The sequence below is a fragment of the Cucurbita pepo genome, chromosome LG18 (assembly GCF_002806865.2).
Source record: "Cucurbita pepo subsp. pepo cultivar mu-cu-16 chromosome LG18, ASM280686v2, whole genome shotgun sequence".
Taxonomy (NCBI): domain Eukaryota; kingdom Viridiplantae; phylum Streptophyta; class Magnoliopsida; order Cucurbitales; family Cucurbitaceae; genus Cucurbita; species Cucurbita pepo.
In genome coordinates, this window is record NC_036655.1 from 4867566 (window position 1) to 4887703 (window position 20138).

The 20138-nt window shown below is 39.0% G+C and overlaps 3 protein-coding genes across 6 annotated transcripts; 1 reads left to right on the forward strand and 2 right to left on the reverse strand.

Annotated features, from left to right (window-relative positions):
• Positions 1-763: 763 nt before the first annotated feature.
• On the reverse strand, positions 764-10173 carry LOC111779994 (serine/threonine-protein kinase tricorner-like). Its single transcript, XM_023660223.1, has 13 exons — positions 9596-10173; positions 8654-8828; positions 7078-7161; positions 6654-6895; positions 5200-5443; positions 5016-5095; positions 3975-4059; positions 2708-2839; positions 2508-2621; positions 2325-2369; positions 2140-2224; positions 923-976; positions 764-843 (listed from the first exon to the last, which is right to left on the reverse strand). Exons 1-13 carry the CDS (start codon positions 9796-9798, stop codon positions 764-766), a joined length of 1623 nt encoding a protein of 540 aa, XP_023515991.1. The 5' UTR covers positions 9799-10173.
• A 266-nt stretch (positions 10174-10439) lies between these two features.
• On the reverse strand, positions 10440-12126 carry LOC111779995 (protein ALP1-like). The gene has a single exon (XM_023660224.1). The coding sequence runs from the start codon at positions 12041-12043 to the stop codon at positions 10661-10663; it is 1383 nt and encodes a 460-aa protein (XP_023515992.1). The 5' UTR covers positions 12044-12126; the 3' UTR covers positions 10440-10660.
• Positions 12127-16428: 4302 nt separating this feature from the next.
• LOC111779996 lies at positions 16429-19509 on the forward strand. Of its 4 annotated transcripts, none has more exons than XR_002812783.1 (6): positions 16429-16719; positions 17101-17275; positions 17338-17421; positions 17500-17703; positions 17854-18014; positions 19261-19509. XR_002812783.1 is itself a non-coding variant. In XM_023660225.1 (5 exons), the coding sequence occupies exons 1-5, from the start codon at positions 16663-16665 to the stop codon at positions 17946-17948; spliced, it is 615 nt and encodes a 204-aa protein (XP_023515993.1). In that variant the 5' UTR covers positions 16429-16662; the 3' UTR covers positions 17949-18223. The 4 variants fall into 4 exon arrangements, 1 of the variants encoding a protein (XP_023515993.1); XR_002812785.1 differs by having other exon boundaries at positions 19268-19509; XR_002812784.1 differs by lacking the exon at positions 19261-19509 and adding an exon at positions 19173-19236.
• Positions 19510-20138: the final 629 nt, after the last annotated feature.

A 20138-nucleotide genomic window follows, 5' to 3' on the forward strand; every position in this document is an offset into this window, starting at 1 on the left:
TCTCCCTGACAAACGCATTTTAAAACAGTGAGGCTAACGATGTTATGTAATGGGCCAATGCGGACAATATATATTAACAGTAGGCTTAGACTATTATAAATGATATTAGAGCCAGACACCGTGTAATGTACTAGCAAGGGCGTTGGGCCCCCAAAGAGTGGATTGTGAGATCTCACATCGATTGAAAAAGGGAACGAAACATTCCTTATAAGGGTGTGGAAACCTCTCCCTAACATACGCATTTTAAAATCGTGAGACTAACAGTAATATGTAATAGGCCAAAACGAACAATATCTATTAGTGATGGGCTTGTGCTATTACAAATGATGACAGAGCCAAACACCGGGCAGTGTGCCGCCCAAGGAGAGTGGATTGTGAAATCTCATATCAATTGGAGAGGGGAACGAAACATTTTTTATAAGGGTGTGGAAACCTCTCCCTAACAGTCGCATTTTAAAACCGTGAGGCTGACGACGATACGTAACGGATTAAAACGGACAATATCTACTAGCAGTGAGCTTGGGTTGTCACAGAATCTCTTCGTATCGTCTTTTCTCTAACGCTCAAGAAGGAACAAAATTATTACACATTCAAGTTTCTCACTTCATTTTGCGAACAACTTGTGACAAATGAAAATGATGTTTGAGACAACAAAAGTATGTGTCTCATTTCCACATAGAAGCGTAGCTTTATGGATTGGCAATGCAGCAATACACCAAATTCCTTTGCCCACAGGCACCACCACTAGGCCTCTTTGACATTGTTACTGTGACAAAGCATCCCCTGATGGTGCCAACATGGCTTCCCTGTCCTCTGTTGAGTAGTTGATCAATGCCGAGTCACCTGTACAAGATGTCCGTGTTGGTAAGAAGCTCGTTATAAAACTCGAAACCGATAAGTATAGTTCCCTTGAATCTCTTACTTTTAGTCGAGTCAACTGACGAAGTCCGAGTCGGGGTGATGCTCGATTTCAAATCTGAGATGTGAGGAATTGGACAGACAAGAATGTCAGAAAGGTCATGGCATGTTTTGTTCAACACAAACCATCATCATAGGAAACATCAAATTAAACAGATAAGCATGTGCTTACTTATATTTTCATATATGAGTCTGTCACTATTCTACAGAAACTCCAATTCTTTCCAAGTATGCAAGTTTCATTTTTGGTGAGCATCAAAACATTTAAACTCTAGCACTCTTGAAACATAAATGATTGTACGGCATATGTTCTTGTTACATGTAACAGTCCAAGTCCACTACTAGTAAATATTGTCATTTTTCGATTTTTCTTTAAAGGGCTTCCCCTCAAGGTTTTAAAGTGCGTCTAATAGGGAGAAGTTTCCACACCCTTATAAAGAATGCTTTGTTCCCCTCTCCAACCGATGTGGGATCTCACAATCCACCCCCATTGGGGCCCAGCGTCTTCTCTGGCATACTGCCCAGTGTCTGGCTCTGATACCATTTGTAATAGCTCAAGCCCACCACTAGTAGATATTGCCCTCTTTGGACTTTCCCTTAAAAGGCTTTCCCCTCAAGATTTTAAAACGCGTCTACGAGGGAGAAGTTTTCACACCTTATAAAGAATGCTTCATTTCCCTCTCCAACCGACGTGGGATCTCACAATCCACCCTCATTGGAGGCCCAGCGTCCTCGCTGGCATACTGCCCAGTGTTTGGCTCTGATACTATTTGTAACAGCTCAAGCCCACCACTAGTAGATATTGTCCTCATTGGATTTTTCCTTAAAGGGCTTTCCTCTCAAGGTTTTAAAACGCGTCAATTAGAGAGAAGTTTCCACACTCTTATAAGGAATGCTTCGTTTCCCTCTCCAACCGACGTGGGATCTCACAATCCACCCTCCTTGGGGCCCAGCATCTTCACTGGCATACCACCCGATGTCTAGCTCTGATACCATTTACAACAGCCCAAGCACAAGCCCACCACCAGCAGATATTGTCCTCTTTGGGTTTTCCCTTAAGGAGCTTCCTCTCGAGGTTTTAAAACGCGTCTATTAGGGAGAGGTTTTCCACACCCTTATAAGGAATGTTTCATTCCCCTCTCCAACCGATGTAGAATCTCACACTACACGTGTTACCTACGGGGATGGGGGAGAAAATCGAGAAAGATATAAAACTCTTACCAAATGAATGGTGTAGTCCTTTGACAGCTTCAAAATTTTTGTATGTATAACCAACAAAACTGAGATCTTTGGGAGTCAACAACATCTAATAACAAGTCAGTGGAGACAATAAGATACCAAATAGTTTTTATGATTTTACCAAAACACCTAACATAAACCACAGCAATTGAAAATGAACTATCTACCTTCCTTATTGGTCCAGATCCGGTTCTCGTTGGCGGTGGATCGACCTACGACACAGCAGCACCCTTGTCAGGATCCAGAAAACTTGGTGAGGAATATTCATACAGTTAAAAGTCAGTCACCATGAAACGATAATGGATTCGCGTCGAGAGGCTTAAAGAAATAGAAGATTATCTTGACCTCACCTCATCAAACTGCATAAAATTCTGCGTATCGAGTTCGTCGTTGACCTCGGGCTTAAACGCTGCATCGATGTCATAGAGTTTGTCCCACTCGGTATGTTTAAACCAAGGATGAGCCTAAATGGTTTGTTTGTCAATACATAAAACATTAAGAATAGAGCATCAGCATATATCTTGTTTGAGGAAAAGTACTATAAACTGGCCTTGATTTGTTCTGCGCCTCCAGTACCAAGCCTATGCTCAGCATTGCAGAGCAGCCTACTGATCATGTCTTTTGCTTCAGGTGATAATCTTGACTCATCAGGGAATTTTAAGTGATTTTTCCAATGCACAATCTGGTGTTATGGAATTCGGCAGCAAGCGTTAATGTGATTTGAACCACGAAGAAGGAAAAGGACGTGTAAAGAATAGACCACTTAGCATAATGGCTATAAACTATTGTGAGACCCCGCGTCAGTTAAAGAGGGGAACAAAGCATTCCTTATAAGGGTGTGGAAACCTCTACCTAACATACGGGTTTTAAAACTGTGAGGCTAACGGCAGTACGTAACGGGCTAAAGCGGGCAATATCTATTAGCGGTGGGTTTGGGCTGTTGCAAATGATATCAAAGCTAGGCACCAGGCGGCGTGCTAGTGAGAACGCTGGCCCCCAAGGGGGTGGATTGTGATTTCTCACATCAGTTGGAGAGAAGAACGAAACATTCCTTGTACAGGTGTGGAAACTTCTCCCTATATTGCGTTTTAAAACCTTGAGGGGAAGTCTTTTTAAGGGAAAGTCCAGAGAAGACAATATCTATTAGGGGTGGGTTTGGGCTGTTACAAATGACATCAAGCCAGACACCGGGCGGTGTGCTAACGAGGACGCTAGGTCCTCAATGGGGGTGGATTTTGAGACCCCACATCAGTTGGAGAGAGGAATGAAACATTTCTTATAAGGGTGTGGAAACTTCTTCCTAGTAGACGCGTTTTAAAACCTTGAAGGGAAGCCCTTTAAGGGAAAGCTCAGAGAAGACAATATCTACTAGTGGTGGGCTTGGGCTGTTACAAATGGTATCAGAGTAAGACACCAGGCGGTGTGCCAGCGAGGACGCTAGGTCCCCAATGGGAGTGGATTGTGAGATCCCACATCAGTTGAAGAGAAGAACGAAGCATTCCTTATAAGGGTGCGGAAACCTCTCCTTAGCATTTGTGTTTTAAAACCGTGAAGCTGACAGTAATACGTAACAGATCAAAACGGACAATATCTACTAGCGGTGGACCTGAGATGTTACAACTATACTCCTTAAAAAAGAATGTTAACAAAGGAATACTCATAAAGTTCCCTTGATAATGACTTCTTTGTGACAGCATTCAATGCAAATTATCTGATTCAAATATGAGGCTGCTTGTTCATTTCATGTGCTATTTGATTTCTAATATTTGTACTAAACGAATAGAACCGAAAATGAAAGCTCGAACCGTTGATTGTACCTTTCGGCATGTTGTTATTGGATCATCAGAATAAAATGGCGGATAACCGACAAGCATTTCGTACGTTATTGCACCAAGAGACCACCTGCAACCATGATTTGTGTAAGAATTTGTTCTCATGAAGACATTGAAGCAATTACAATTTGTTCATAGGCAAAATGGAAGATACATAGTAAGGTATAGATATGGAGACCAATGAAGCAAACAAAACCTCATTGAATGACAAGATTATTATAAGTGAGAATGTGATATCCCACCTCGGTTGGAGAGAGGAACGATGCATTCTTTATAAGGGTGTGGAAACTTCTCCCTAGCAGACGCATTTTAAAAACCTTGAGAGGAAACACAAAAGGGAAGGCCTAAAAAGGACAAGATTTGCTGGCGTGGGCTTAGACCGTTACAAATGGTATCAGAGCCAGACACTGAGCGGTGTGCCAGCGAGGATGGAGCCTTGAAGGGGGGTGGATTGTGAGATCCCACATCGGTTGGAGAGGGGAACGAAGCATGCTTGATAAGGGTGTGGAAACCTCTCCCTAGCATACGCAGTTTAAAAACCTTAAGGGGAAACCCGAAAGGAAAAGCCCAAAGAGGACAATATTTGCTAGCGGTGGGCTTGGACCGTTATAAATGGTATTAGAGCCAAACACTAGGCGGTGTGCCAGCGAGGATGCTGAGCCCTAAAGGGAGGTGGATTGTGAGATCCCACATTACTTGGGGAGGGGAACGAAACATTCTTTATAAGGGTGTGAAAGTCTCTCCCTAACAGACGCGTTTTAAAAACCATGCAGGAAAACTCGAAAGGAAAAGCCTAAAGAGGACAATATTTGCTAGCGGTAGGCTTGGACCGTTACAAATGATATCAGAGCCAGACACCAGGTGGTGTGCCAATGAGGATGTGGAAACCTCTCCCTAAGCAGACGCATTTTAAAAACCTTGAGAAAAAACCTGAAAGGAAAAGCCCAAAGAGGACAATATCGGCTAGGTTTTGGCCGTTCTCTCCAATGGGCTAACCATATTGCAAGTTAAATTGGATTAACTTACCAGTCACATTCCACACCGTATCCTTTCTTTAGCAACACTTCCGGAGCTATGTAATCTGGAGTGCCAACCGTGGAAAACGCCTAACATTAATAGACAACAATATAGAACTGTAAAATGATAGCAAAGGTGCTGAATATCTATGGAACTCCACAGTTCAAGAACATGAAGAGAGCTTGTGTTATACCAGTTTCCTTCTGTTAATCTGCCAGTGCTGAAGTTGTTCGAGGGGGCTCTTCCAACGCCTCCCGCTTTTCTTATCTGGAAAGCTCTCGTCCACGTCCACCGTGTCAGGCAAGTTTTCGTCGTCAAGGACTTCATTTTCATTTATAGAAGATAGATTTGTGCAGTCAAGAGGCTTGCAAAGACCAAAATCAGAGAGTTTCATATGACCCCTTTTGTCCAATAGAAGGTTATCAGGTTTTATATCTCTGAAAATTAGATGAACAGAAATGCATAAAGCACATTATAAAGTTGTGTGAAAACACTAACCCACACACACATGTATGTATGTTTATATGTGTGGTATATGCAGAAACACGTAACGAACTTGAAGATATAATAGATGCATTCTAGTTTGCAACGACCCAAGCTCACCGCTAGCAGATATTGTTTGTTTTGGCTCGTTACGATCACCGTCAGCCTCACGGTTTTAATACGCGTCTACTAGGGAGAGGTTTCCACACCCTTATAAGGAAGATTTTGTTCCCCTCTCCAACCAATGTGGGATCTCAAGAGGGGCTCAACGTCCTTGCTGGCACACTGCTCGATGTTTGGCTCTGATACCATTTGTAACGACCCGAGTAGACGCGTATTAAAACCGTGAGGCTGACGGCTATACGTAATGGGCCAAAGCGGACAATATATACTAGCGGTGGACTTGGGCTGTTATAAATGGTATCAGAGCTAGACATCGGGCAGTGTACCAACGAGGACGTTGGGCCCACAAGGGGGGTGGATTGTGAGATCCCACATTGGTTGGAGAGGGGAATGAAGCACTCCTTATAAGGGTGTGGAAACCTCTCCCTAACAGATGCGTTTTAAATCGTGAGGTTGACGACGATACATAACGGGCCAAAGTGGACAATATCTACTAGCGGTAGGCTTAGGCTGTTACAAATAGTTTTAGAGCCAAGACATGGGGCAATGTGCCAGTGAAGACGCTGGGCCCTCAAGGGGAGTGGATTGCAATGTGCCAGTGAAGACGCTGGGCCCTCAAGGGGAGTGGATTGTGAGATCTCACATTGGTTGGAGAGGGGAATAAAGCACGTTACAAATGGTTTCAGAGTCAGACACGGGCAGTGTGCCAGCAAGGACGTTGGGCCCTCAAGGGGGGTGGATTGTGAGATCCCAAATTGGTTGGAGAGGGGAATAAAGCACGTTACAAATGGTTTCAGAGCCAGACACGGGGCAGTGTGCCAGCGAGGACGCTGGGCCCTCAAGGGGGGTGGATTGTGAGATCCCACATTGGTTGGAGAAGGGAACAAAGCACCGTTACAGGGTGTGGAAACCTCTCCCTAATAGACGCGTTTTAAAACCGTGAGACTGACAACGATACATAACGAACCAAAGCAAACAATATCTGTTAGCAGTGAGTTTGTGGGTTTGGACTGTTACACTCCACCAACGTAATGAACCAACCTGTGGATGTAGTTATGTTTATGAATCGACTCTATAGCCAAAACAGTTTGGGCGACGTAAAATCTAGCCACGGTTTCTGTCAAAGTTTCCTCCCTTATCAGTAAAGTCATCATGTCACCTCCTGGAAGATACTCCATGATAAGATACAAGTATTCAGCATCTTGGAAAGAATAATAGAGTTTCACAATGCAGTGACTTGCAACTTCTGCAAGTAAATTCCTTTCAGCTCTGACATGTTCAACCTATGTTCAAGCGAGAGAACGTAAATCGAACGTGTTCGTGGCATAAAAGCTATAATGTTGCACAGTTGAATAGATTCAGCAATGTTAAGTGTTGATAAAGCTAGTGGCTAGACATGTTTTCAAAACCAAGTGAAAAGGAGTTCAAAACATAATGAAATTAGCATATACAAGTCAAGCCTTACCTGTCCTCTGCTGAGCATTTCTGATTTCTTCAGCTTCTTCATGGCATAGATGTTGCCTGTTTTCTTCTCCCGACAAAGCCTGACCTGTAAAATAATGCTGAGAATACATTAAACCATGTTATTCTCCCGGAAGGAAAGTACCCAAGCCCACCGCTAACAGATATTGTTTGCTACAGATATTGTTTGCTTTGGCCCATTACAAATGGGATCAGAGCTAGACGTCGGGTGGTGTGCTAGTGAGGACACTGGGCTCCCAAAAGGAGTGGATTGTGAGATCCCACATCAGTTGGAGAGGAGAACGAAACATTCCTTATAAGGGTGTGGAAACCTCTCCCTAGTAGACGCGTTTTAAAACCGTGAGGTTGACAGCAATGCGTAACGGGCCAAAGCGGATAACCGACGTGGGATCTCACAATCCACCCTCCTTGGGGTCCCAATGTCCTCATTGGCACACCTCCCGATCCTGGCTCTCATACCATTTGTAACTGTTCAAGCCCACCACTAGTAAATATTGTCCGTTTTGGCCCATTTCAAATGGTATCAGAGCTAGATACTGAGTGTTATGCCAGCGAGGACACTCAACCCCCCATGGGGGTGGATTGTGAGATCTTACGTCGGTTGGAGAGGGAAACGAAACATTCCTTATAAGGGTGTAGAAACAAACCATTCCTTATAAGGGTGTAGAAACCTCTCCCCTCGCAGACGCGTTTTAAAACTATGAGCCTAACGGCAATATGTAACGGGCCAAAGTGGACAACCGATGTGGGATCTCACGGTTTTAAAACGCGTCTACTAAGGAGAGGTTTCCACACCCTTATAAGGAATGCTTTGTCCCCTCTCCAACCGATGTGGGATCTCACAATCCACCCTCCTTGGGGACCCAATATCTTTGTTGGTACACCACCCGAACCTGGCTCTGATATCATTTGTAACAGCCCACGCCTACCGCTAGCAAATATTGTCCGCTTTGGCCCATTACAAATGGTATCAGCGCTAGACGTCGGATGATGTGCTAGTGAGAACACTGGGCTTCCAAAGGGGGTGGATTGTGAGATCTCACATCTGTTGGAGAGGGGAACAAAACATTCCTTATAAGGGTATGAAAACCTCTCCCTAGCTAACACGTTTTAAAACCGTGAGACTGACGGCAATACGTAACGGAACAAAGCGGACAACCGATGTGGGATCTCACAGTTTTAAAACGCGTCTACTAGGGAGAGGTTTCCACACCCTTATAAGGAATTGGGATCTCACAATCCACCCTCCTTGGGGACCCAACGTCCTCGCTGGCACACCACCCGACCTGGCTCTAATACCATTTCTAACAACCCAACCCCACCGCTAAGAAATATTGTCCTCTTTGGCCCTTTACATATCGCCGTCAGCCTCACAGTTTTAAAACACGTCTACAAGAGAGAAGTTTCCACACCCTTATAAGAAATGCTTCATTCTCCTCTCCAACCCGACGTGGGATCTCACGTAATACTGTTTATCCATCTCTAAAATTGTATAGAGAAAGCATTACAATAAACTATCCGGATTATATGCCACAAAATGAATCATTTCTATTTCCAACCTCCCCGAAAGCACCTCGACCAATAATCGTCAAAAGGTCGAAATCCTCGACACAAATTTTATGCCTTTTCAGCCTCATGTATTGAGTCTCCTTGAGCTCCAAATCTTTCAATAGATTAATTTGTTCTTCTTCTGAGACATCTGAAGATGCCAACTTCTTTTCGAGCACGGAACGCCTACAGATATCAAAATAAGTTAAGAGAAACCTGCCTCATTCATTACAGAATCCATAACTTAGTCCCCAATGTAATCAACAATCCTACATGGTTATAATAACAGTTCATGCCCACCGCTAGTAGATATTATCCGTTTTAGTCTGTTACGTATCACCGTCAGCCTCACGGTTTTAAAACGCGTCTTCGAGAGGAGAGGTTTCCACACCCTTATAAAGGGTGCTCCATTCCCCTCTCCAATCAATGTGGGATTTCAAAATCCACCCCCTTGGGGGGCAGAGTCCTCGTTGGCACACTGTCCGGTGTCTAGCACTTATACCATTTGTAACAGCTCAAACCCATGTCCACTTTGGCCCATTACGTATCACCGTCAGCCTCACGATTTTAGGATGTGTCTATTAGGGAGAGGTTTCCACACCCTTTTAAAGAATGTTTCGTTCCCCTCTCCAACCAACGTGGGATCTCACGGGAAAAATAAAAGTCATACAAAATACTATACATTGTATCGAGTTCATGCCACAAAGATCAGAAACATGTTAGATTCAAAACACTTCCAAACTCAGCTCAGCTACAAACTTTTCATGTCTTAAGATTAACCTCAAATCTTAACATTAAAACGCATCAAATGTAAGGAAAACACAACAAAGTCTGTCTAAGAATCATGTCATAAAACCATTGCATGTGTTAAGATTAACCTAAATCCACTGTGTTCTAATCCTAATAAAGAAAGCGATCATGGAAGAATAAGAAAATGATGGGATGTTTAGAACCTCTCTTTGCGTTCTTGAATGTGCTTTTTTTGAGCCTTGTAATGATTCTCAATGAACTGTTTGGCTGCAGCGACCTTCTCCAGAGTCAAGCTCGAACCCACAACTCCGATTTCTTCCTCCTCCTCCTCCTCCTCCTCCTCCTCCACGGCGGCGGTTCCCACTTCGTCTTCTTCCTCGGCTTCAACCTTCCGATGATCCTCCATTTATGCCCCTTTTTCTTTTCAATTTCTCCAACAAAAACCAGAACATTCCTCTGTTTCGTGTTGATTGTCGGAGAATGGCGCCTCAAAAAATTAACAAAGCGGACGACATTTCTTTGTCTGTTGGAATCCATTTGTCGTCCTGAAATGTGGGAAATGGAGATTCGTTCGTTCGTTCGTTTCTTCCTTCCCCTGTTTTTGCAAAGCGGACGACATTTCCGCGCGCTCTCTCTCTGTTTCTACGAGATGTATCCTTCATTGCCATTGCGACCAAAAATTGAGACAGCCGACAGAATTTATGTCTATTCTTTTATAATGTTCTTATATTCTTGTTCTTTTTGTCAAAGAACATGTTCTTGTTTATTGTTATTTAATGTTTTTATAAACTAAGTATGAATCGAGAACAATGTTGGGCTAACTCATTGAGACCGAGATAGGAGACCAACCCCATAAGAGGTCGGTCAAAAGCCATACAACAAAATGTCTAGTGGGTCGACCAAAACCATAGCCGAAACCGGTTTTGGACCAAGCTATGGCCACTTTAGTCTAGACCTTAGGCTTTATGCCAACCTTCTTAGAGTCGATCATAACTCTACGATCCACCTTAGAACAATGGCACAGTGGTTCAATCACAACCAATTTTGTAAGAGAATGTTTGCAAGTTCAATCTTCATAATTTCTTTAATGTGACAATTCAAAACGTCCCTTTCTGTGTAGTAACGCTATTACTAACCACCGATGGAAAAAGCTCCACCAAATTACAAGTATACTTTCAGAATCACGTAGTCTATATCGATCTATAGACAAAAGAAGAATGTAAATATTTTTAAAAAATTTATAGGTTCTTCATCAATGTTTAAGCTCCCTAAAGAAACCCAGTTCCGGCGAGCCCATGGTGCAGAAGATTATGAGCAATATGGTCTCTACCCTGAATGGCACTCACGGACCTGACCCCATTACTCTCCGGCACCATTTCATCATCAACAACCTCAAATTTCAGCTCAGAATCGAACCTTTCTTTCCTCATCTCGCATATATTATGAAGAACACAACAAGCTCCCAGCACCACCGGCAGTTCCTGCAGCTTCACCTCAGTCCTCTTCTGCAGGCAAGTCCACCGCCCCTTCAGCCGTCCAAACGCCGCCTTCGCCGCCGCCTGAATCTCGCCGACCTTCTCATTGAAAGCGTGCTGTGTCCATGTCAAATTCTGTAACGTATAAGGCACCAAAAGCCAATCCATTAATGGGTACCCTGAATTTCCGACGATGAAAACGTCGTTCAAAAGCCCCATGTTTGCCCTTTCGAAAAGGGCTGATTTTTCAAGAACTTGATCGTCCGGCATCGATCCCGGCCACCCGATACAGACGTCGGTGAACACGCCGGCGGGATCCACGACGCCTTGAACGGTGATGGAATATGAAGTTTTTTGGTTGCGTTCTGTGTGGCGTTTGTTGAAATAAGCGGCGACGCTGTTTTTGGGTGCGATTATTGGGATATGGGTTGTGTAAATTGCGCCACCCACTTTGGGAATCCCTGAAATCGACTCGAATTCTTGCTTGATCTTCGTTAATTTTGACTCCTCCGGCCACTGCAAGAACTTCGGCATTAAAACCTTACGAATTGCAGAACAAACCTCCAGGACTAATTTATGGCACGTCGAGATTCCTAGCCCAAACCGTTTCGACACCAATCGGAGCGGCTCGCCGGTGGCCAACCGCCATATACACACGGCGACCCGCTGCCGGACGGGAATCGCCACCCGAAGCATCGTGTCCTTTTTCATAACAGTTGAGTCTAATTCCCTACAAATCATATCGAATGTCGCTTTGCTCATTCTGAACGCCCGTCGGAATTCCTCATCGGGAAAATCCGGGTGGTTGCATTGGTCCCACCAATCCTTCGATCGGTTCTTCACCCATAGCCTCCGCTGATGAGCTCCGGCGCCGCCTTTAGCCGGTGAAGAATTAGCATTTTGCGGCGTTCCACGGCGGGGTTTTTTCGAAAGTAGTTGGAATTCGTCGGAATCCATAACCCAATGTTCTCTCTGTTCGTCTCTGTTTTCAACCCAGAAGGGAAGGTTTAGTAAATCATTTCCGCCATTGCCGCTGCTGCCGTCGTCGCCATTGTCGGTGGGTCTCCGCCGCTTTTTGGGGCTCTGATTCACACTGAAATTATCCATTTCTGAGAAGAAATTGGAGATGGGTAAGAACTCGTCTTGATTAAGAAATGGAAACGAAGTAATTTCCATTAAATGAAACTCAAAAAGATCAAATTTTTCGATGTGGGTATGAACGGAAGAACAATTATAGAGAGAATTTGATGATCCAAATGTGAAATGGAACTTGGAATTGAAAAGAAATGAAGAAAAGAATGATATTTATATGAACATACAGAGTGATTGCAGAAACGTGTGGGTAAGTGGGAACGCGTAGAGGATTGTTTGACGGTGACTTGGACTGGGAGGTGGGACCCACTTCCTTTTTTTATTTTTTATTTATTTTTATTTTTGGATAAAATTAAAAATGAGTATTGGTTAAGGGACCTACGCGGTCAATGATTAGGGTTCTTAGGGGAGGAAGATGGAGCCGAAGGTTCCAGTTGGTTCACGCGGACCGGCAGGCGCGTCGGGGTGGAGATGGGTTAGGATCTAGGAAGGTTCTTGATTGTTTTTGTTTTAAATTCAATGATTTTCAAAAAAAAAAAATTCTAAAAATTATTGCTAATTTTGAAATGTGGAATTCAAATGGGTTTTTGATTTCTTGTAAGAAATAGATGTGATTAGACATCCGTGTTCCGATGGATGGAATAGAAGTACTTGAAAAAACTCGATCGACCCAATCTAGCTTGTACTGTTTAGGTCTGGCTGGAATCGTTCATGAATTACTTTAAAACTAAATTGAGTTCAAACGAATCTATCCTGAGTTTATTATTAATTTTTTAAAATATATTTTTGTTTACTGTATAAGTTGTAACTTCTTTTGAATCCTGTCTTTACTGAGAGGTTTAGGTCGAACGTTTAGCGTTTTACCACAGTGTCTTAAGTGTTTGGTCAAAACGTGGTGCCATATGACAAAAGAGAAGTCGGAAGCATTAACTCGAACTTGTCTCCAAGCTAACGGAAGGCGTCAATAAGATAAGCATTATGACGAAAGTTAGTCAGGTGCTTAATAATTTTATACTTCTTTGAAATACAACCAATTCTAGTAAGTCGAGTTAGCAACAGTTGAAGAGTTCGGATCATCATCGGGACGATGCCGAGATTGAGTGGGGAGAATTTCACCATCAGTGGGCCGATTGCACCCCGAAAAAGTGATCGAGGACAATGACTAAACTAAGTGAGGGAGAATGTTACCATCCACAGCAGTAACTTTTTTAGAATTAATTGATATTTTGACGATAACAAACTTATTTTTAATTATTAATAATTTTAGTATTTTATCTGAAATACTCCGGGTGATGATGACCTAACAATTGAGTTGGCAACGTGGACAAATAAAATCTTGACACTTGGAGTTGGATGAGTAGCGCTTTAACTAGTTGTTTTAAAAGTAAAATAAAAGAAAATTAAATATATATAATATAATTTTAAAATAAATTATGCCAGCATGGCTACAAGTAATCACACACTCAACACTTTCTATATTTATTTTTTCTAGTTTTTTCGACTTTTGAAAAATATTTAAAAGTGACAATAATTTTATAATATTTTTCCAATTATTATTTTTTTAGAATATATTTTAAAATGAAAAAAGGTTCAAAAGTGCATGCCAATCGTATCTTAGTTTGAAATTAAATTTTTTTTAAATATAAACTTAAATTTTTCATTGGATGGTTAATATTTAATCAAATATTAATTAAATAAATTTTTGACTGGAATTAATCAAAAGGTTATAGTTGGTAAGACTGTTTGAACTTTCAAACACAGGACTTCATATTAAAGGTCTATTAATTTATAAAAGTATCTAATAATTAAACGAATTATATTTAAATTAGTATTATTACATTAATTAAGCTTTAAATAATTAAATAATAGTAACTACTATTATTTTGTCTCATTCAAAACTGTCTCCGTTGACCGTCAAATAACGATGAAAACTAAAGAGTTAGTTTTATAGTTTAAATTTAAATTTATTTTAAAATTTTAAAATAATGTATTAGAATCACATGTTTTTAAAAAATAATCATTTTAATTATTAAATATTTAGAATATTTAATTTAGACTTAAAACGTGATAATTTTAGTTATTAAATATTTAGAATATTTAATTTAGACTTAAAACTTTTAAATAATAGATGTGTCTAATAAATAGATAATTATATTAATTTAAACTCTGGAAAAAAAAAAGACAAATACATATTTAATATCTAACTTCTAACACCAAATTTATTAGATATTTTTAATTTATAATTTTTTTACCCAAAATAAAAAAAAATAAAGATTTGTTAAGTTTTTACGATTTAAAAACGTATTAAATACATATTTAAAGTTAATAAAATAAATTTACAATTAAAAAATAAAGAGGAAGCACGTGCGCGTGGGAATCCCACGTGAAGCACACGATTTCGGCCGCAATTGGCAACACTGGAATCATAGAGAAGTCATGCTTACGTCATAAATACATATCTTTATTTTATCTTACTTTCTTTTTTCTTAAATTAAAATAGTTAAATTAATAAAAATATTTTTAAAGTTTATAAAAAATGCATATAAACGTTCAAAAAAAATATATATATATATATATTTTAAAATTCAAAAATATTATTACTATTAGTACTTTGTTTAAAAAATACTCGTACCGTTTTAAAAGTAGAATGGACGCTCTTTAAAATTTTTAAAGTATTTTAAAAATAAATTATAAAATTTAAAGATATTTTTATTAATTAAGTTGACCGGAGCTGATAGTAGTCAAATGTCGCAGACAGTTTTTTTATAATTTTATATTTTATATTACTATTATTTTATCAAACAGTGGGGAATCAGTGAAATTAATTATTATTATTTGCATCGTAATCCACCCGTGCCAAGGATCGTTGATTTTATTTTATTTTTATATAAAAAAATTAAATAAATATAAAAAACACGTGTTGAATTTGCAAGGTATTTGATTTTGATTATTGGATAATCTTTTTTTTTTTTAATTTTAAAAAGCGCGTGAAAATTATTAAAATGTTATGATCAAATTTATTTAAAAATAAAAAATCAGAGGAATATGCTCGTTTGATTAAAAAAACAAAATAATATAGTTTTTTAAATTTATATATATATATATATTAATATTTATCTACAAAGGCATGGTGGGACCCACACGTCCAAATATTCAGTCTTTTCTTTCTAATAAATTAATATGAGCTTAATTCAACTTTTTAAAATATATTATTTTAAATTGTAGTTTGAATGGTTTATTATAGTGCACGAGAAAAAAAAATATAATTCTAAATTTAAAATTTAAAATTTTATTAATTTAAATTTAAACCTCAACTAAGCTTTCATTTTAGTTCCATTAAAATTGTTTTTTGCCCGTAATATGTAATTTTATTTTTAATTTATATATTGACTTTAATTTATAATTTTATTTTAGTTACCTTTGTTTTTTTTTTTTCTAACTAATTACTATTTTTCTGCGACAATAAAAGTTGAATTGATTTTATTTATTTATTTATGATTATTAGAGTTCAACGGGACGTGAAGATATAGATTCAAACTTCTAACGTTTTGATCGAGATTTGAATGTATTAACCAATTGAGTTGTGTTTGAGTCAGACACTAGCCTACTGCACAAATTCATGGTCGTTTAGCAGTTTAACGAGTTGTGACATTGTGCTAATCTCATAATCGATGCATGACTTTTCCCTTATGAGACAAAGTGGATTTTTTTTCGTATGAAAGTTATTCTTCAAATGAGACCATTATGGTAGTGAGACACAATTGATTACCGATGAGATCCTACACTAACTTTTTTTATTTTTTTTTTAAAAGGTTATGCTCCTACTTTTACGTTCACAGTGCATGTCAGTAACAAGAAAAGACAACTCACGATTTTGCTTCCTATTTTTCTAGATGACCAATGCTTATATATATAATTTTAAATCCTAATAATTTAGCTGAAAATACTAATTTATCAACAACTTGGGTTCGTTCTATGACCAAATAAAGATTTTGATATGCAGTGCGGAGTGGTTAGAGACTCAAAAGTGTGATGTCCCACATTGGTTGGGGAGGAGAACAAAACACCTTTTTATAAGGGTATGGAAACCTTCTCTTAGCCGATGCATTTTAAAGCCGGGAGGGGAAGCTCGAAACGAAAAGCCCAAAGAGGATAATGGGCCGCTACAGAAAGTAAGGACAGTCAGAAGGAAGAATTTTAGGTTGACTTCCGAGCTCGATGTCAAATACGAGGATAACTGAGAGTCTCGATTAGGCCGTTACAGAAAGTAAGGGCAGTCGGTCACAAGGAAGAATTTTAGGTTGGCTTCCGAGCTCCATGTCAAATACGAGGATAACTGGGAGTCTCGATTAGGTTAAGTTATATTGACGTTATTATAATCATTTAAAAATATTTTATTTTCTCTAAATAAAATTTCATTTAAATTTGATAATGGTTTTATGCTCCACCACACAAAATAGTTTTCCATATTTGCAGGTTAGAAATATATTAATCATATTTACAGAAGTGCCCAGAAAAGTGTGGCTTTCATCGTTCTTCTTCTTGAACGCACAACAATAAATGGAATTGCAGAAATTTTCTTCGAGATCGGAGTTGGAGCAGAATCGAGCAGTGGCTTAAATTGATCTGTGAACCAGGCGCAAGGTACTGCGGATTTGAACCTTTGAAGGCCTAGTACATCACGGCGAAATTTCTGCTCTGAAATGGCGTCCCTTCTCAGCCCATCAACGCCGCCATCCGCCATTCATCTGAGACGAAAGGTTTTCTTTTCTACTACAGTTTCTCCGGTTGTATTGAAGCTGAAATCTTCAACTAGAGTCTTTTTTATCGTATATTCTTTTGTCGAATCAATTTGATTATGTCTATGTTACTTACTACTACAGTTTCTCCGGTTGAAATTGAGTTGTAGATTGTTGAGTATTTGTAGACCGTAATGAAAATGGATGCGGATTTGGTAGTTGAAGCTTTCCTAGAGATAGGATGTGCTCCATTCGGTAGAAATTTAGTGAAAACCATTACAATTTCTTCATTTTCAGAGTCGATAGTTGTCTAAAAAGAAATTGCAATAGAGTTTTCTAGACAAATCATCTCGGTTTGCAACGTTAAATGAGTGTTTGCATTTCTCTTCTTCTGAAGAACAGGCGAATCTTCTCGATTTCAGTTTTTTATCTACAAATCATTCATTAAAAGTTTATGGGAAAATTGGAAGGACTGATGGCTATCATGGAATTTGCCTTACAACAAGGGCCAAGGGGGGTATTGAACAAGACGTTCTTGCGAAAGATAAAGAGCCAATTGAAATTGACGTTGACAATGGTAAGCTTTCATAATCTAAATTACTCTTGTTTTATCATTTGCATCACACATGAGTTCTACAGATTATGGAGCGGTTGGCGTTCACCACGTTGGAGTGCTTTGTGAGAATCTCGAGAGGTCACTTCACTTCTATCTAAATATTCTAGGTAAGTCTGTTCTTCGTGGATCACTATACGCATGCTGAATATTCATAGGAGATGTAAAATTTTGCAACTGGAAAATAGGTCTTAAAATAAACGAAGCAAGGCCACACGATAAGCTTCCTTATAGAGGTGCTTGGTTGTGGGTGGGTGCTGAGATGATTCATTTAATGGAGCTTCCAAATCCTGATCCTTTATCTGGACGACCTGAACATGGAGGCCGTGATCGTCATACTTGTATTGGAATTAGGGACGTATCGAAGTTGAAAGTGATCCTTGATAAAGCTGGTATGGATCTTTGCTTAACAAAGCTGAATAATTCATCACTTTTCATGTTACAAGTCATAAATGGTAGCCCGTATTAAGATTATGGTTTTCCTTTTTTCAATTAAAGTTCATGTTTACACAGAAAAAATACTAAAAATTATGGTCGTGCAGGTATTCCCTATACGCTTAGCAAGTCAGGAAGGCCAGCAATCTTTACAAGAGATCCAGATGCAAATGCTTTAGAATTTACTCAACTCGATGGGTAATTCTATCAACACCAATGAGCTTTCATTGCTTATGAAGAACCTCAGGATCTTCAGATCACTGAAAAGGTCAGTTGCAATATCCTATGGTTTCGGATGAACAAACATGATATCGTTTTATCGCAAGGAAACAACAATATGATTATATGTATGCATTTCATGTCCTAATAAACCAGTAATATGCTATAAATTTACAAACTGAGCATCTTCTCTCTGTACTTTTCTCTTTTTTCTGTAAGCCATAATATTAATGTTGTCTAAAAGGTTTACTGGTTTAATCCTTGAAGCTTCCCGTGAAGGATATAAGTTGTCCGTAATTGTTTTTAACCTTCAAAAGATAATTAAGAAACAGAAGGCCAGAAATGGAACTACTCCGCCAACATGACTTCTAATATAAAAAAGGAAGTTGGTAAAGATTTTGTTGAAGGGTTCAATTTGAATCGGATAATAACTTTTAGTTTTTAAATTCATTTGACATTGAATTCAAACTTTCAAGAACTGGAAAGAAAACAATGTGTTACTGAAACAGAAACAATGATATAGTTAGTCTTCAAGCAGCATGTAGGAAAATGAAAGAAGAAGCTGAGAGAGAGAGAGAGAGAGAGACTAAAATTGGTATTAAGATACTCAGGTAAAGACTGGTGACGGAGAGAGAGAGAGCACACAGAATTTCTAGCATGACCATGCAAGAAAAGAACTATGTGTGCTCCCTCTCTTCTGTCACCTTCCTTGACACTTCAGATAAAGATTACCTTCTGTTTGTTGAGCAATTTTTCCTCCAACCTTAATTCCACCGGAAAAGGAGGATAAGTGGCCACAGAAACACAAATTTGGAAGGTTGATCTGATTTTGTACTAATTACTGATATTTATAAGAAGGTTACTTGTGCTCTGATTAAAGAAAACATAAACCTCTGCTTTAAACTCTTATTGGTCACTCTATCCTAAAGTTCTTATTGGAAGCATTTTTACCACTAGGTTGGGGAATGGGAATTGTTAGACGTCAAGGAACTGGATTATTCTTAGCCAATTAGAGCCGATGTGATATTTTCGTTTCTTATGCATTAATCACATGTGTAATAAAATTGTTGGTCCACTACAGAGTGATAATTTGCAATAATATTCTTTAATCCATTACAGATACTAATTACGTTTTTCTGTTAAGAAAGAAAGAAAGAAAAGGTAATACTGTTTTCTAATTCAGGATTATACCCTCTACTTATCTCAGGGTATTTTTTCGATTTCATAGAATTTAGTCAAGAACTCGTAGGATATTAAATGTGTTGTGTACTTTTAATTTTCAAAAAATACTGAAGCTTACAGGACGTGGATGGTAGAGACCCAATCGTCAGACGGGCAGTGGAAAGGTATTTGTAGATTGTGTTGATATAGATTCGATGTATTATTTACCTAATGTTGTCATAGAATTAACAAAGAATTTGAGGAGTTTTGTATGGTCAATATTGTGATTGTCCTATTGAATAATGTCCTTTGCAGACAGGGAGTTTTGTATGACGTATTGTAATTGTCCCATTGAATAATCACTTATAGTTATCTTGTTAAACTAGGAGAATAGTGATGAAAGAAATTATAGTTAATGTTATTATAAGTGACCAATGCGATGTCGATACGTAGCAAGCTAAGAAACTAGAATTTAAAAAGATAATAATGAACTTTGGATGTCACTTAAGACAACTTTGACAGAAAGAGGGAGACAGCATCTATGCTTTAGGATATAAAGCAGGTTAAATTGTGCCAATTACCATTTCCTATTCTCATAGTAATCATCTTTCAGATTGCCTTCTGATTTCTGAAGTATACACGTCTATCTTCTCCACACATCAAAAAGGAAACATGTGCGTGCTATTTTTTTAACTAAACAAATCTGAAGAAAAGGTTTTGAATGGAATATTTGGGAGCACATTGAAAAACCATTATTACTCGTTGTATTAACTGTGCTTGAGGTGATTGGCTTCGGACATGAATCTGGTGAGGTATGATAGCTAGTTGTTACAGAAATTCTTAGTTGTTGGTGACATGTTACGACCCTTGATTGGTAGAGTTGGATTCTGAGTGCTTGTGCTTGTTTTTGTGTGTGCCTTGGTCAAGGATTGGCTTGTATAATTGCTTAGCTGAGCTCATAAAAGAATCTATTAAACCCCACCGAACATTGAAGAAAGCACCAACAGACCAA